This window comes from Poecilia latipinna, unplaced genomic scaffold (assembly GCF_001443285.1).
Source record: "Poecilia latipinna isolate Pla-1442-1.1 unplaced genomic scaffold, P_latipinna-1.0 Scaffold855, whole genome shotgun sequence".
Taxonomy (NCBI): Eukaryota; Metazoa; Chordata; class Actinopteri; order Cyprinodontiformes; family Poeciliidae; genus Poecilia; species Poecilia latipinna.
In genome coordinates, this window is record NW_015113471.1 from 80,308 (window position 1) to 93,236 (window position 12,929).

The window sequence follows — 12,929 nt, forward strand, 5'->3', positions numbered from 1 at the left end:
GCTTTGCAGACTGTTAACAAAACCAGAAAAAAGCATGATGACCGACACTATGACATTAGTAGCAAGAAGAGAAAAATGTTGTGCTGGTTTAGTGGCATAAAGTATATATTGCTTTAAGCTAGGCGTGATTATGCCTATGTACAGTAAGTAGAAAATGAAATGGCTAGTGGAGCAGAGGTATGATGTTAATGTTGTGATACGTGATGAATTCACTTTTCTGCAAATAAACCTGGTGAAGTGATATCAGGTCTTTATATGGCTGAAATCCCTCAGTTGGTTTTATTCCAAGTTGACTTTTAGAATAGACAAAGAGTTCAGGTGTAGTCAAAGGAAAGGATTAATCTTGAGAAAATACCATAATATCTTTCAGCATACCCTATTTTGAAATTTCTAACAAAATGTCTGATTTTTTTTTTTTTGTTTATAGCTGTACCTTTTAAAGTCTTAGCAATATTAATAATAGTTATAATAATAATAAAAAAAACATTATCATTATTTTAACATCCTTACTAACAAAAAGAACAGCAGAGGTGCAGTTTTGTTGCCACATCAGCAAGGTTCCCAGCAATGTCAAAACCAATTTAATCTCCCGTTCCTCATTGCCCTCGCTATATTTAGCAGCGGTTTTATTTCCTACCAGCAACCACAACTGCCATTTTCACTTTGATATTTTTAATACATTCAACGAACAAAAAAATAACTAAACAGCATGTTAACAAGGTGTCAAAAATAAAAAAACGGAATTGTGCCTCAGGAACATTACATAAACTCCATAATCTGACCTTAGAATTAGAACCGCATTCATTTCTGACCCCAAGTCTTTTGCATCAAATTTGTCTGTATTCCCAGCAGCCTTTTCAGAGCTAACATTAACACAACAGAACTGTGTTTACTGTAAACAGCGATGCACATTATCGCACGACACTGGAAAAAATATAAGATAACAGAGGAAATCAGCAACTTACACTATTTTGCAAACGGTAAAAGAGTCAGAGAAAACACAAGTTAAAAATAATATATCTCTACACTTTTAACTGATTTATTGTTGAGATATTAATCATTCCATCCAGTTCAAAAGTATGCAAGTAAAAAATACCGACTTACACTAGACCACACTGCACTGCGAGAAATCCATGAAATGCAGCTCTTTTATTTGCACTATTTTGATGTACCCATTTAATTTTCCCACATCTTAAATTTTGTTTCAGCCACAATAGGCTACGAAGCTAATATTTATGTGCAGTTAACTGCATTTAATCCCACTTTATTAAGACACTAATAAATAACATTCAGTGTTAACAAATGTCACAAGAAGTGATGTAATTATCAAATAGAGAGAACCTGTGTGATTTCATTGGAGTTCTAAATGTAGCTGTTGTGTGAAGAACTTGTAGATTTGCTACAGAACATAAGTGATCAATCAATATTATGGAGTCCAAGTAACGCAGCACAATGTGTGGACAAGTTTAAGAATAGTTATAAAAACAATATTCCAAGCCTCAAAGATTTCACAGAGAAACATTCATTTTATCAAATTAAAATATATTTTTAAAAAAGTATGTCACAATTCTAAGTCCAGCAAGATACTGCCCTACACTTTTACCTCAACAATTTTCAAAGTAAAAGAGAGAAAAGAAATAATTAATTATTGGTCTTTGAGTGAAGTCAAGTGCAAAATCTTCTGAAGCAAAATTTAATTATGTACCAAGGAAATTAACTGTAAGTTCTCTAGGAAGCAATAGCAATTAAGGATCAGAATGGCAGCTAGCATTTGTGCAACCCAAATAGTATTGGTCAACCATTTGTCTCTGCATACATTTCAAAATATGGAAATATCTATGATAATGGAAATGAACCCAAAGTCAGGCCGCTTCCTATTTTGTTGTTACTAAAGGTGGTAACAGATGGTTAGATCCATATTTTTCGTGGGTTGTCAAGCTTATGGTGCAGTACAGTGTGTTTATATATACACACAAGTTCAAGACCGCTGTTGTTCTGCTGTGACTCAAGTCTAAAAACTGACATCTTTGCAGCAGGGAGGAAAGAAACATGCAAGGTCTTGTAAACGCGTAGCTACTGCTCAGTCCCTCTCATCTGAGTCACCCTGTATCTTAATTAGTCTGGAAACAGCATAAACTCACTTGTAGACAGAAGACAGATTGAACGCGTAAGGTGAAATTCACTTCTTCATAAATTTGGCATCCCAAATTTAACAGACTTTGAGCCATTTTAAATGTAGTACTGCATGTGTCTGTGTGTGCAGCAGCTCTAGCCTTTTCAAATGGACATTAATTTGCTAAATATATTGATAGTTTTTCATTATTTGTCTTCACCTAAAACCTATAATGTTTTTACAAGGCAGTTACTTTAGATAGAAGCATTTATCACCTGTATTTCTTCATATTCACAATAGTTAAAATAATAAGCTAATTATGTCTGAAGACAAAGATCTGAATCAGAAGCAGGAAAGTGAGACACGTGGTTGGCAAGAGAGCAAAGAAATCGATCCTGAGTAGCTGAGTTAATTTCTAAGCCTAAGCGATTAATCGATAAATGTAAAGATGACCGTTAATATCTGATGGTGTGGGAAGTTGTAAAACACACACATGGATTTTTATGTGATAATGTTTACTCATTGGGCATGTAAAAAAACTAGACAATGCAATGTTGACGAATACTTTAACACAAGAAGTGCTTGTGAATGTCTGAGACATTAGAATGCTGGAGCTGTTTCTAGATGTATTTTTTCCTCCAGGAGTCGGTCTTACTGCACGGTTGAATAGAACATGCGCTGTTTCCTCCTGACAACATGGATATGTCAGGGATTTTTATAAATAGCTCAGTAGCACGTGTCTGCAGCATACAGTGCACTCAGGAGGCATGGAGCATGATTTTTTTTTAGCACACAGACAAGCCAAGGAAATAGGCAGAGGAACATTATGATTTTGAGAGATTGAGAAACATAAAAAAATATGAAACTGCATGAAATGTAATGTGACTGCCCTTGTCCAGTAAAAGAAGCACGTAGTGCCCTATAATATGTTTTGAAGTGGGATTCATAATTTTAGCAGAACCAATCATTTTACTTGAAAAATTTTCCAGATGTGCCAGCAGTCATTCTAGGCTGTTTACTGGTAACAAGATATGAATTTTATTTTCATTTATTTTTTTTATGTTCAACCTATAAAAACTTTCCATTATAACATTCCGATAGCTTAGACTTCTCTCAAAGACATGCTGGTAAACATGACATTTTAGTGAATAATAGTACTGTGTTGTCCTTCCCCAACCTGTTGCTGCTGCCTGTGGATTATATGGCAGATGGAAAGCTCTTCAAGCCAAATTTGGGTTTTCTGAAACATTTTCAGTCTTGAAAATATACACTGTCATGCCATGGAAACAGATTTATTAAAACAGGTAAAAGTTTCTTATAGGACTTTACTTAGTTTATTGCCTAATTATTAGGTAGATCTATAAATCAAAATGACAATAAATATTTTAGATCACAATATTATGTCTGGAATATTTAATTTTTAAGCTGTAATGGTGTGAAACAAGTAATTTTCATACACATTTGCAAAACTGAGAATTTAAAAGAATTGTATCATGTCAACATTTAAATTAAATGCATCTTAAATTGATGATTGTCACTTTCTTTTATATCACTAACAGGAATACCTAGCACTAGTTTTAATCCTCCACATCCTTGTTTCAGATCAAAAACCCTTTACACCACACGATGCACTAGTATTTTTATTATGTTGCGACACTCCTATGATCTTTTGATGGGGAATGTTTCTATACATAGTCTGTTATACTTATTGTTTTTGCAGCACTCTGAAAATAACTGTTCATCAGCGAAGTGAGTCTGCCTTGAGATTATGACACATTCTGATGAGCAAGCAACCCACCTTTCTAGTTCACTGCATCTGTTTTATCCATTACAGATTATATATAACATGAGTGTTTCTGGGTCAGACAGCATCAGTGCTGTGGTTCATTTAAACAAGCTACAAGGGGTTTGGGTGTTGTGAGGTTTACATGCAGTAGGTTAGGGAAGGTTTGGAAAACAGTACAACATAGTAGGGGGTTAACTCTTAGTGACGCAAACTAAGGTTCTTCGTGGGGATATATTTATGCCTCTCAGTTATCCTAACCACAAAGGAGGGTGACAAACAATTCATGTTATTAGCTAATACCAAAACCTGACGTACATTTGTTCCCGTCTGAAGGCAAATGCATGTTTTTTTCAAATGTACAAGTATATTAAGACATTCTTTTATGATTGAGTGGGGAACACTGAGTGAAATTTTTAAAAGCTTTGGAATTTATGTGGTAGGTGTAGCCCATTAGTTTCAGTAAATGGCTTTTAGCTGTGTAATGAACTGTACATTTGATGCAATGTTCCCAATTTAACTTCCAAGCTTCAAAGTAGTCCTTTCTTTATTTTTTTTTTCTTTTCTGCAGCAGCATTATGATCAAGGATTACTATTTCATATAAACTGCATATAAAATACAGGGTTTTTTAGTGTGTCAAGATAGATGCATGAATGGATAAAGCAAAAGACATATGCAATTTAGTATTGGCAATATTCTGCTATAAAAGGCACATATTTGTCATTTTGGTGAATTCCTATAATGAGAACACTCTTCACACTGTCTTGAAAATATGAAAACAGGAAGAATCATTGGCACATGTAATTATTCAGACAGAATAATCTGAGGATATCCAACAAGTATCAAATTCTTGATACAAACAAAATTGTAGCTCGAAGTTATTGTTTCTTAGCAATGTAATTTCTAAAGACTGTAAAGTTTCCTTTACCAGATTCATTTGACTGCTTATGGTACATTTCAGTTGACTGCTGAGCTCATAATTATGTTAAATGTATGGACTGTATGTAAGGTTTGCTCAGACACAGAACTAAGTTTTGTATTGTTTTGTGTTCATTCAGTTTGCAGTTTTCACCACAGCATGTAAAGAGGAAGCCAACAGTAAATGGTCAACCTTACTTCACTTCTCCCTCTCATCATTTGCTGTGGTTTAACTCGGTGTTTAGTCAGAGTTGACACACTCTTGATGCGAACATTACAAGTTCTTTGCTCTGTTGGGTGTGTGCAGGGACTCTTATTTGACAGCACAGTCTTGATTGAACAATGATTCCTTCCCAAGCTGTTGGTATATTTCTATGTTTTTAAGCCTAGCCTGATGTTCTTTTTCTGTTCACACAATGTACCAAACTGTTAATTTGCCCACCCTCCTTCCTTTCTCTCCGAGTACACATCTTTTGACTGCAAAACCAAATAAGCCTGATCAGCTTCACAGCACCCCTGTTCGTGAAAACAGTAAAATACAATTTGTTCAAAATGGACATATATTTTTAAAATGTACAGATTATTTTTTTATTATTTTTATAATTTATGTGTATCTGACATTTATATCCTTGATAAGCAGTCGAGAAACATATGGTGAGACTTTAGTATAAACAAAGATCAACATAGTTTAGTTCATGTGGACGGAATTGAAAAAAACATTAACTGGTATAATAAAATGAAAAAAAAAGGAACTTAATTTTGTTTCAAATGACCCGAGTGTTAAAAGAAGTCTGTGGCTTGTGATGCAGCATCTTTATAGTCATGACCCATCTGTTGTGACCCATGTGTCCCACAGGCAGAACACTGACAAACAGAACAAGACAGCAGCAGCGTACAAATGAGTTGAGGCAGACTGTGATAGGGAATATGGGGGTATGGTTTATTTTAGCGTATTTATAGCTCAGGTGGAGTGAGGGAATGGTTTTTTATTTCATTTTTTAAAATAAATATTTCTTTTAAATGGTCCACACAACAACGCCTAGTTTCATAAAATGTTATACAAGAAGGCAAATTGCGAATTAATAAAATACATTAATTATTTTAGCTGGTATAAAAATTAAATTTTTAGTTTTTTTTTGTTTTGTTTCACTGTTTATTCCCTCAATTGAGAAATGGTGAAGCTGGCTGTAGTTGTTGCCATCAACATTTCTTGTTTTGTAAATGACAAAATTGGAAAGAAAAATCATATTTTGTACTTTGCTTTCTTTACAGTCAAACTATTTGGGAATTCCCAGAGATGACTTTGAATGCTACCTATAAAATATTTTATAAGTTTGAGAAAACTGGAAATATGATGTTGCATGTCTTTTGTGAACCACCCACATGTTTTGTCACCAGGTTTATCACCATGAAGACCAGATTAGGCTGTCTCTCCAAAAAATCAGACTCCTACAGTGACTTCTCGGAGTTCCTGCCTCCTGCTCATGAGACCACAGCAAGATGTCTGAAGTGAGTCTGATGCCCAAACACAGCGTTTTGTTTCTGTTTGTCAAGTACTTTCACAGGCCAATGAAGGAAAAACCATTCCACTTAAAACATAATATGCTGTTTCGCTATGTCAGTATGATCTTTAGAGTAGATTACTAATTTTTTAGGCCAACAATTTGCATCATCGACTTTTTAAAATGTTTGTTCCAAATACCATATTTCCACAGATGAAGTGTTGGTCTCTGGAGCTCCTCTGATTATTTTATTGGAACTGTTTTTGTAAAATACCATTCTTGACTTAAGGAGAAACTGTGAACTATTATAGTAGACATAAAATGTTACATGGTTTCAGGAGTATTCAAGACAGCCATATTGCAACTACAAATTTCAGTGTAATTGATTGTGTTTTGGTCTTTCACCATCTAGAGAAGAAGATTCATTTAGAGCAGCAGATAGATCACAAAATAATCCCTTTATCAAAATGTCAAGACCCATGTTTGGTTCAAAAAAATCGATCAAAGCATAATGGCTTGTTACCATCTTAATGAGTCTCTTCTCTTTGGCTTTTTCTCCTTCAGACTATCAACAGACGAAGTTGTTCGATGGTCTGAGTCATTTGATCACCTTCTTGCTCACAAGTGTAAGTTTCTGTTTATTGCTCTTTATTAGAAACATTTATGATCATACAAGAAAGTTAAATATAAAGTAAAAAAAATAAATAAATAAAACAATAATAAGACCACCTTAATATGCCCGCAATAATATACTTTTTCTCTTTGTAAGTGAGGTTTCCTCTTGACATGACTTAACTCCAGTCGTCCCCCTTTCCAGCTCTTCTTATGTAAGCGTCTTATTTCTGTGTTGTCAGGGCTCCTAACTACATAATGAGTCACATACTTGTCACTGACCTTCCCCATTGGACCAAGCACAAATTGGGACAGACTTATCATCTCAGTTCCTTCTGTACTGACAGGTCATGTGTTTATTCTCAGTTAACAAGCACTGTGACGTGGCAGGCATGACCTCAAACCAGCTGAACTGACAAATGGAAAAGGACATGATCAGAGACCTAAGATCAATCTGTTACAATGTAATAAATACATTGTGCTAAACATCTGATAAATGTTTAAGTACTATCAGTTTGTTACCTCTTTCCTGTATGAATAAAGCCTTATTTACACAGACATTGTGTAATTTCATTTTAGTGAAATGAGAAAAGAGCCTTAATAGATATTAATTTATTGTTGAAATTAAACAAACCAGTTGAGATCTTTAAAAAAAGTAATTTAATGAAATTGACCAAATGTCTTCCTTGGAAACTCATTGGGAAAATTGTGCTTCCATAACCACCAAACATTAGTTTTTACTAATTCCAGCAGCATTTTGCGAGGCAAATTTATATCCAATTATTGTTGCATGTTGATGCTAAATAAATTGTATACAACTGTGACAAAGGTTTGTTTTTTCTAACCAACTATTAAACCTATACATACATTTACTTGCAAACTGCCTGATGATAAATCACTTCTTTTTAATACTTTGAATTGTGTTCACTATGCCTCGTGAGTTCCTCTGTAGCTCCTCCTCGCTAACAGAATTCATGTAATTTATCAACTGCATTCTTTTCATAAAAGTGCTTGGGAAGGGTTTTGCAGACTAATCAAAGCAAAACAAAGTGTTATATTGACATAATCTATTTACATTTGGTTGAGGTTATGACATAACACAACACTGGGTTAACACACGAGCAAAATAAGCATGGGACTTTCAACAGAGGCAAAAATAGAGATTTTCCCTGGCGCAAAATGATGTGACACACCTGCGTGTCCTGGACAGTTGACTGAGCATTAGCGATGTCCACTACAACATGTGCATGCATGTGCACAGACATGCATACGTGTTTCATAATAAATGAGATCACACGAGTGTTTATTTTATTAAATAAATAAAAAAATATATCAAAAGTTGACTCCCGGCCTGTTTGACTCAAGAACATTGCAAAGTCAACAGGCATTTCTAATTGCATTGCATCAGAGTTGCTGTCTGAATACTTTAAAATAACAAACGGACTCTCCTGAATCTCTTGTACTTGTCTGAGCTTTCTTTGTCTTTTCTATTTAAAGCTCCTCATGATTGCTCTGATTTATTTGCAGTAAAATTTAGTATCTCCAGAGCCTCAGTCATTTATTTTATCACATTTAAACTAAATAACTAAGTTCCCCATAACCTGTTTCTAACGAGTTATGGATTCCTAGCTTAGCTCATTCTCCATCTGTCCTTATGTCAACTTGACTGTCTCTTCTAGTCCCTTTGCGCTGCTCAGCTGCCTTCAGCTGTGAAATCGGTGCTCCACAATCTAACCTTTAAAAACAATCAGAACATATTCTTATGCAACGCTTGGCTAACAAAAGCATTTTACCTCAAATGACTTGGGCACTTTGGCTTAAGGTGGATAAAATAAATATTTAACTATTATTTTGTGTGTATATATATATATATATATATATATATTACTGAACACTTTAAAATCAGACAAGAGAACTGTGTTGTAAGTGACAATAGTAACAGTTTGACAGCATCTCTGAGTAAACTGATACCTACAGAGCAAGCTGTTGATTTTACATAAATAAGCACTTTTGGATGTTTGATCATAAACTCATGTAATGAGCTTCACTTTCAGGACAGGAAATTGTCAGCCATAAACCGTTACTGTCTCTGTGTATTGTACAATTTCTGATTACACTTTTGGCACTTTGTTTAATTTAAAAATATAACCCTTACATGTGATGTTGGGTCATTTTAAACTAAGAAGAACGATCTTTTGACACAACACATGTGGAACTTTAACCCTCCTGTTATGTAGTGGGTCAAACTGACTCGTTTTAAAGTTTTTTTGTTTTGTTTTTTAAATAGTTGCAAGCATTTTTTCTGCATGAAACTTTATTCTATTTGTATTTAGACCCGAATTTCAAACGTCTGCCTATATAAATCTTCCTTATTTTAATTGTAAGTAGTTATTTAAATGTCCTGTGAGATGATATACTTACCCATGTACCCATAACAACTGGAACTTTCAATATCCAACAAGTCATTTTCACAATTTACCGTCTATTAAACGAGTGCCCCCCGGATTAATTTCACTCTCTGCAGCTGCAGCTGTGAAATTACCGTAATAACCCGATATTGGCTGGAAAGTGCAACGTCTCCCCTTTCAGAAACCGTTGGAATTTTTCAGATAGCGCCAAGTGTGGTGGAATTACGGTACTGCAAATGTTTACATGTCGGCGGCGACAGGTTCGGTTCTAGAAGGGTTTTAATAGGTACACTCTACATATAAACTGAAAATGGTTCATTTTCCACATTTGCAACCCCCCCTACATAGATACTGTTCAGGTCAGTTTGATCCGGCAGTCAAGTTGAAAGGGAAAAAGCAGAAACAAATGAACCATATTTCACCACACTCACATGCACACCACACCACACACACACACACCTGCACACACACAAGCCCACTTTCTCACTATTCCCTTTCCTCCACAAGGAAACTGCGAGAAAGCAGGTGTTCATACAACTTTTGATGGGAACCTTTTCTGTTCCCGTGGGCAAACTCCACCCACACTGAGTGACACTGAGCAGCATAAATACTCTCCGCATGACTCATTTGTGTTGTTTTTAATCAATGGGTCAATTTGACCCAGATCAGAATGCATGCCTCACGTTCAATTATAAAGATCTTCCCTTGAAAGCAAAAATTAAAAATGTAATATATTTTTTTTTTACAAAAGATAAATTTCCAGTGTAGGTTTTTTTAGTGGACATAAAATATGTAAATTACCATTTTTATGTCCAAATGAGTAAACTGTCATCATTGATCTTTTATTTGTGAGAAATAATAATAATAAGTTTCTAACACTATTGCATGATTAAACACTCCACCGGTCAAATTGACCCAGGAACTTTATTGCTGTGCCTCAGAAACGAGCATAACAGGAGGGTTATATTGTAGACCACACTGTTTGTTGTTATCTTCCTATGCCCATTTGCGTTACTGTACAATTGGCTGAACAGCCCATTCGTGCTTACTAGCTTTGTCAGACAAACAAGAGAAATGAACAGGGTGGAAATTAAAGGTCAGCATGACACAAGCTTGTAGAAAAACATGCTCTTCTTCTGTCAGCATCACCTGTGAGAACATTAACTGATCACATGTCTTATTTTAAAACGTCAAAATATGTTTGTGGTGTGTGTTCTTTTTGTGTGTTTGTTTGTTTGTTTCTGCTTTAAGGATTAAAACATGACCAACTTCTCATGAAAATGCAGTCAAAAAATATCTAAACATAAGCTACACTTTTTATGGATCACAGTGAAGCCATCTCTTAATCATTGTATGTGTTTCATGACATGTTTTTGTTCTGTGTGTGTTATCTGTGTGCAGATGGGCTTGCTGCATTTCGAACATTCCTCAAGTCTGAATTCAGCGATGAAAACATCGAATTTTGGATGGCCTGTGAGGAGTACAAAAAAATCAAGAGCTCAACCAAACTTGTGTCAAAAGCAAACAAGATATTCAAGGAATTCATTGAGGTTCAGTCACCAAGAGAGGTGTGTTATCTCTGTATTTTGATGTTCACAGATAGAAGATTAAAACCATATTACAACTGTCTTTCTTCGGCCAAGACAAAGTTATAGCTCCATTTCTGAAATTTGACTACTTGTCAACCTAAGAACTTGAACACTGTGTTTTACTTTAATGGGAAAAAAAGTGTGCTGTCTTTAATCCTAATGGTTGTTATATCAGGAGCAATACAGAAGTTTTTAATACACAATCAATAAGTACAGCTTTGCAGCTTAATTTACTAAGGCATTCTCTTTACAAATTTGGCAACATTTAAATAAAAATATACTACTTTTTTAGCAGTTTGCATAATATTGCATAAAAGCATTAAAAATGCTGATGTGCAAGGCTGAGAAAGATACAATTGGCTTGCATTGATGTCAGTATTTAGTAAATGTTAGTGGTTTTTCAAAATTTAATTGGAAACTTTGAACAAATATTTTTAAAGCTAATGACCTGGTAGTTTGCTGAACTTTTTGAAATATTAAATTAAAAGAAGATGGAAAGTTGAAGTGCAGTTTCTGAAGAGTTGAACCATGTTTTTGTTTTGTTTTGGTCCATGGTCACATAGTGGTGCCACACCTAACTCTCACGCTAGTTCCCTTGTGTGTGTGTATGTGTGTGTGTGTGTAGGTGTGTGTGTGTGTGAGGCTGAATTGTGTTTTTTGACTAGACAGGAAAAAAAAAAAAGGGTGGTAGGCAAACAAAATTATTTGCTTCTGGTCACACGTAAAAAGTTGACAGCTGTTCTGTTTCTTTCACTGCTGACAGCATTGTGAAACTTTTTTCTTTTTTTTTAAACTCGCAATGCTACTTCTCTAAAATTCAGATGTAAACGATCCGTTTATCTCATACTGTCTTGACAGGTGAACATTGACTACAGGACAAGAGAGAAGACCAAACAGAGCCTGTCAGATCCCACTCCAGCCAGTCTCAATGAAGTCCAGGGTAAAATCTACAGCCTCATGGAGAAAGACTCTTACCCACGATTCCTCAGGTCCAAAATGTACCAGGATATTGTCAACAGGGCACATGCGCAAGGTCAGCGGAGGTCTGTTTGACCAATACTGCAGACCACAGTGGACCAAAACCAGGACCTATATGGTATATCATTCTTTGTCCCTTTGACACCATATCAATACTGTGAATAAGCAAGAATGAAATGACCTGCTTGACTGTTTTCTGTACACCTGTTCCAAGCATGCAATCCCCATAGAAAGATCATATCTCTTTGAATTGCATCATATAGTGAGGAGACTCCTGAGGGACATGTCGGGAAAACTCATATCCTAAAGTAAATCTGCATCATTCAACAAACGTATTTATTGCTGTATAGGTCATTTTAAAAATTGTCACAGTGATATAAAATAGACAAATAATGTTTTATTGAAACTGAATAGAGATAAATGAATTGATATCATCTGTTGGGATGTGTTCTAGGAGAAATAGCACTTACCTTTTTGTCACTTCTTGTCAAAGTGTTACTGTGTCTCAATTTGGATGTTTTTCTTTGTGCAATACTAGTGCAATGCTGCATGGTGCCAAGAGTACTTACTGCATGCATGCAGTGTCACATTTAAAAGAATGGTTTTCTCTCCAATAAAACTGGGGATGATAAACAGCTACACACTTAAAATCTGGCTAAACTTGTTGTGCCATCTAGTAAGCCTCTGATTCCAAATATCAACCTTATCAAAATGTCTCATTGAAAGGCTTTGAAAATAGCTTTAAAATTATCTGCCACTATTAGCTGAAAGTGCATTACTGCTTGCAACTAATAAGTACTAGTGCAACTGCTGCACTAGCATTCACACATTCATGACACAAGAAAACAATGAAAAAAATGAGATTTTTATGTTGAGCCTATTGGATAAAAAAAAATCATTTGTTTCAACAGAGAAGACAAAAAAATACTTTAAACTGTATTTTTGTTTTGTGGATTTTGTCTTCCTCCTTTCATTTACATGCTACTGCTATGGAGACTAGAGGTGCTGTCAAAGTGAAAAACAGC

At 35.1% G+C, this 12,929-nt stretch overlaps 1 protein-coding gene across 1 annotated transcript in view; it reads left to right on the plus strand.

The window, feature by feature from the left end:
* rgs8 (regulator of G protein signaling 8) overlaps window positions 1-12,286 on the plus strand; it is a 24,748-nt gene extending 12,462 nt beyond the window's left edge. Inside the window, exons 2-5 of the mRNA XM_015048010.1 lie at window positions 6,214-6,324; window positions 6,882-6,943; window positions 10,739-10,905; window positions 11,785-12,286. Coding sequence (XP_014903496.1) covers window positions 6,224-6,324; window positions 6,882-6,943; window positions 10,739-10,905; window positions 11,785-11,979 — 525 coding nt within the window. The 5' untranslated portion in view covers window positions 6,214-6,223 and the 3' untranslated portion in view covers window positions 11,980-12,286. The remainder of the gene's footprint in view (window positions 1-6,213; window positions 6,325-6,881; window positions 6,944-10,738; window positions 10,906-11,784) is intronic.
* The last annotated feature ends 643 nt before the right edge of the window (window positions 12,287-12,929 follow it).